General features: G+C 47.9%; 1 protein-coding gene across 1 annotated transcript; it reads left to right on the top strand.

Moving 5' to 3' along the window:
• The first annotated feature begins 3,258 nt into the window (after nucleotides 1–3,258).
• Nucleotides 3,259–4,260, top strand: LOC103631171 (zinc finger protein ZAT5). Its single transcript, XM_020539801.2, has one exon. The coding sequence runs from the start codon at nucleotides 3,295–3,297 to the stop codon at nucleotides 4,033–4,035; it is 741 nt and encodes a 246-aa protein (XP_020395390.1). The 5' UTR covers nucleotides 3,259–3,294; the 3' UTR covers nucleotides 4,036–4,260.
• Nucleotides 4,261–5,237: the final 977 nt, after the last annotated feature.

Genomic DNA, 5,237 nt, shown 5'->3' with positions numbered 1-5,237 from the left:
TTTGTCCTTCATAACCTCCGTCTAAAGATCATTATATCCTAAGGGAGATAATGCTTCGAAGGACGAAGGTCTTTAATCATTAACATTTGTGTTGCCTTGTTCTTAACTCATAGCATTTGAGAACAAGTGACCAACAGACCCGTTTATAATTTCAAAAGTTAACCTGATGGTTCCTTTAGATAAAACAGGATGGCGGGTTCTATTATGAAAACTTCTGGGGTTTCTTTAGCAAAAGTCCATGCCAAAGGGGTATCACCCATCTTCAACCGTTGGATCTTAGACCCACGATGATGATTAGATCAATCCATTTAATGAAACAGTATGGAGCCTGGACCATCGGATTCCAGATCGAGGCCCCAGATTAAGACACGAAGCGGAATTCCAAAATTCAATCTGAATCATCCATCTATGGATCAACGACCCACGCGATTTCTCCTTCCCTGTGAAGACCAACAACGGCGGTGGCCTGCCTCACCGCCGCAGCGTTCCCACCGGCGACATCAACCCGGCGCTGCAGTACTCTACCCCAACCTCTGGAGGATGCTACGCGTTGCGGAGATGAAAACTAACAACAGGGACAGGGTCTTACCAGCAGAAGATCCGACAACCGCTCCAACCACGGCGAAACGCGGGTTCCGCGTCGGTGCGGAACGACGACGACGAATTTCGGTCGTCCTAGTGGATCTTCGACCACAGCGGCACCACATACACAATCCAGCAAAGCACCCTGGCCACATCGCGGACCCCGAACGGCTGTGGGCACAAGGCGACGACGGTGACTCAACTCTCCTTCTCTCTCACGTTCGTGCTCGGTTATGGTGCTCTCGCTGTTGGTGGTGGTCAAGAAGATGAGATGGGATGGGAGGCGCGACTAGGTTATATAGGCAGAGGCGACAGAGGTATGCATGATCAACACAACCGACTCCAGGATTCCCACCTCGATCCCCTCGCTGCGCACGAGCGAGTTTGTTAAAGAGGGTGAAGCTGGCGCGCTGGGTCCACAGACAGTGACCTGAAGGCACACACGTGTGAGAGGGTTCGTTAACGCTTCGAATGGGTACGACTGCCACCCAGGCCCTTAGACTGTCCGCAACGGACACCGCGCGCTTCCCCCTCCCCTTGCCCTGTAGCTTGCATGCCGGCTACAGGGTACTCCCTAGCGCTGCAGCGGCTGCCTCTAGCAGGCGCTCTACGCGGCGGGACTCCTCTCTCTCCCGCCAGCTGCAGCGCGCGCGCGAGCTCCCCCTTGCACTGTTCGTGTGGGCCCGCTTTGAATTAATAGTAGAAGAAAAATTAATAGTAGATAAAAAGTAGGTATAGAAAATAATATTTTATATTGTAGTGGGGTATAGGGGGAGTATTTAGGGGGAACCACTGCGGAAGATGAAAAAGTAGGGGATAAACTATTGATGATGTGACCCAGAAAAGTGATATAGGGGGAAAAATTTAGAAGGAACCGCTGCGGATAGCCTTATGTCGATTCGCGCAGCTGAGTGATTGGTCGGTGGGGCCCGCCTCTCGGCACCGACTCGTATACTGGGCCGCACAGAGGCGTGGGAATGGGCCGATGCAAAGGATTCAGTCCAGCAAACGTTTTCTCTTTTTGTCTTTCCCTTTTTCTTTTCTGTTTTCTATTTCGTTTTATTTTACTTCAAATCGAATTCAAATCTAAGTTTAGCAATTGAAATGCAACAAACAAATATCCCAACATGAGATGCAAATAATATTTATCTATTTATTAATTATATTATTTAGGTAAAAATGCTCCAAAACATAATACACACATATTTCATTCTAAGAAGGTAATCTTTTGAATGTATATATATTCTAATTAAATGTATACTAAAAAACTTAGTATTCATTAATTATTCATTTTAGGAGTGTTTATATAAGCAAGAGTTACTTTAATTCAAATAGTATTTTTTAAAAGTATTTCTAATTATATATTTTCATAGAGAAAGAAATCTATTAAAAGTCATTTTAACTTAATCTTTTAGGGAAACGCTTATAAAATCCCAAAATAGAATTTGGGTGTTACATTTAGAGTACGCCTTTTGTTGTAATGTGTCGTTTATAGCAGCAAGGAATGTGTTACAGACCAAAAGCCATTACTTTGAATACATAGTGCCCCATGTGGGTCTGAAAGGCCGTTTTGTATTCTTCGCATGGTTTCAGAAGGATTTGGTGATACCCCGACTTGAGGTCCAATTTACTGAACCAATGTGTGTTTGCCAACTTGTCCACGAGTGTTGGTCAAAAACGGGGACCAGATACTTAGTCTTGAGTGTCAAAGCATCGAGGTAACGTTAGTCAACACAAAAGCGCCAGGTGTTATTCTTTTTCTTGACTAAGAGAATCCGGGAAGCAAATGAACTATGGCTCTTCTGGATTACACCCCTGCTGTAGCCTGTCAGCAACTTGGCATTCAATCTCATCGTCTTTAAGTTGAGGAGGGTAGCAATATGGCCGAACTGGGTTGTTTGAAGTCGTCTGCCAGGTGTTATTCTTTGGCATGGTACTTGCAACCATTTCTCTTGACAGTGCAGAACGTCGCCATTAGCCACTCGGACACTAACAAATATAGGCACCCACTTGGGTTGTTTGAAGTCGTCTGCCACCGAATTGATCACCGATGAAAGTATGGGAACTTCCACTGTCCATCAAAATTAGCATTAGTTGGTTCTGAAAAATGCCCTGAGACTTCAAGGTGCAGCCACTGTCCGATCCACCCCAATCCGACTGTGACAAAGACATAAGCACTGGTTCAGAAGTAGTATACTCTGTCTCTGACTCTTGTGCATCGTCCAAGTCTGCATGCATATATAGGATGTGATCCTCGCTCCGCCCTTCTTGAGATTGCATGCAGTGCACATCGCCCTCGTAGTAATTACCATTTACCAACTACGTACATGACTTGCCCCTGCTTGCTGTGTATTAATTACCTATGTTCACTACTCTCTCAGTCTGCCTGCTGTTCTAGTTTACTATATCCTCTATATATTCTTCTGGCCATGCATACAACAATTCCATGAAATGGCAGGGTATATATACATATAGTCAAGATAACCAGTCTTAAATAAAATATTGCTATCAACAACAACACAATATCATCATCTGTGTTAGTTGTTGCTATAAAAAGAGTATATCTGTATGCATGCATGACAGAGCTATTTTTGGTACGTTTATTTTGCAAGCACACATAGTAGACATATATAGATAGATGTTCTTCTTCCCAAAAAGGAGGAGGAGGAGGAGGAGGAGGAGGAGGAGACGACGACCACCTCGCCGCCGCCCATGTCGTCGGTCCCGGACTGCTCCGACGCCATCGTCCCCAACAGCAAGCGACGGCGCCACCGGTCGCCGCCCGCCGCTTCATCCTCCTCCTCGCACAGCAGCAGCACCACACAGAAAGAGGAACTGGAAGACGAGGAGGAGGACATGGCCAAATGCCTCATCCTCCTCGCCCAGGGCCCCGCCGCCATTGAGGCAGCTAGAGTAATGCCGGCACCCCGTAGCAGGCCAAAGAGCACGGGGAGCCGCAGGTTCTTGGCCGCCGCCGAGGCCAGAGGTGGTGTGTGCGTGTCGTACGAGTGCAAGACGTGCAACAGGTGCTTCCCCTCTTTCCAGGCCCTCGGCGGCCACCGCACCAGCCACAACAAGCATCCGCGACGGCCAGCAGAGGAGGTGCTGGCGGCAATGGCCATCACCACCACGCTTAGCCTAGCGGCGACGAGGCCCGCGCACGAGTGCTCGTCATGCGGCTCCGTGTTCACGTCCGGCCAAGCGCTCGGCGGGCACATGAGGCGCCACCGGCCGCTCACCACCACCAGCTCGTCGCCCGCCACGGGGACCGAGGACCAACAAGACAGCAGTAGCAAGCTGCTGCAGGAGAGTAGAATCAACCTGGAGCTGGACCTCAACCTGCTGCCGTCGACGGAGCAGGAGGTGACATCACCACCGCCAAAGCCGCCATGCCATGCACCAGCTGCTGCTTCACCGATCGATCATATCCAAGGCTGCTGCCAGTTCCGCTAGTGTTCCCTGCGGTTTTCATCCGGCCGGGCCGGCCGGCAGGCCTATGTTTGCACTATCTTCTTATTCTTGTTTCGATTACCATGCATGTTGCAACATGTATGCATTGCATGCATGGTCTTGAATCTATATTATTTGTTTATCTGTGATTACGGTAGTGTTGTGTTCGAATGTACGTACGAGCAAAAACTTGCACTGAACAAAATTGCTTCTTGCAGAAGACCATCATGACCTGGAAAACAAACGAATGATGAGTGAAATGAAAAAAAGATCAGATTTCCCATCCTAGGAACGCATATAAAGCATTTTTACCTTTAGTCGCGATTTTTGTTTAGTTTTGCTCTTCAGCAACGAAAGGACAAACACGACTAAGAGTAAAAATATAATGAGTAAATCATCAAAACTACTAAAGACACCACTTCAAAAAATCGAAGAAATAAATTATAATTGGGATTCATGACAGCCCTAGCCTAATGATACCTTATTGTCCAGCCGATACGCAAATCGGTGTCCATCTCCACTCCAATAAATCCACCTTTCCACCCGATCGATTCACACCATGTCGGCCCTAACGACCCTATCCCTTTCGATGGTTCCACCCCGTCACCAATCCCATCCGTCGTCGCTGAAGGAAACAGATGACACCTAAGAGGGGGTAAATTAGAACTTCTAAAACTTTCACTAAACTAGATCACAAATAAAACCCTAGAGTAAAACCTATGCAATTAATCAAAGTAGAATATGCAAACTAGTTTTTGTCTAAGCGTTGCTATCTCTACCGCAATGGCTAAGTTTCAATCTATAACAATATAAGTATAAAGACAAGATTGAAACTTAACTGCTTAATATGAATGTGGAAGCTAAAGAGCAAGGTAGAGATGCAAACTCTCGTGGATGATGCCGGTATTTTTACCGAGGTATCCGGAACCACGCAAGATCCCGACTAATCCTCGTTGGTGCCCCTACGCAAAGGGAAGCCCACGCGAGGGCCAAGCACCTCGGTCGAGTAACTCCGTAGAGAGCCGCGGCCTTCTCCACACGCAAGTGGTGCTCCGCTTCCGGCTCCTCTCGGACGCTCCCCGCCGTCTCCACTATCGAGCTTCCGGCCGAAAACGCCGCGAGCCTCGTTCCCTCCGATACACGGTGGCGGCCGTGACACAAAAGGCGGTTGTCATGGTCTCGCAAGACTCTCGCCCCACTTAGTA

The sequence above is a fragment of the Zea mays genome, chromosome 6 (assembly GCF_902167145.1).
Source record: "Zea mays cultivar B73 chromosome 6, Zm-B73-REFERENCE-NAM-5.0, whole genome shotgun sequence".
Taxonomy (NCBI): Eukaryota; Viridiplantae; Streptophyta; class Magnoliopsida; order Poales; family Poaceae; genus Zea; species Zea mays.
Note: the sequence above shows the minus strand (reverse complement) of the source record. Positions and strands in the feature narration are given on the sequence as shown.

What these genes read in the sequence shown, in the direction of transcription:
- LOC103631171 (XM_020539801.2), top strand. Translation starts at nt 3,295, where the DNA reads ATGTCGTCGGTCCCGGACTGCTCCGACGCCATCGTCCCCAACAGCAAG.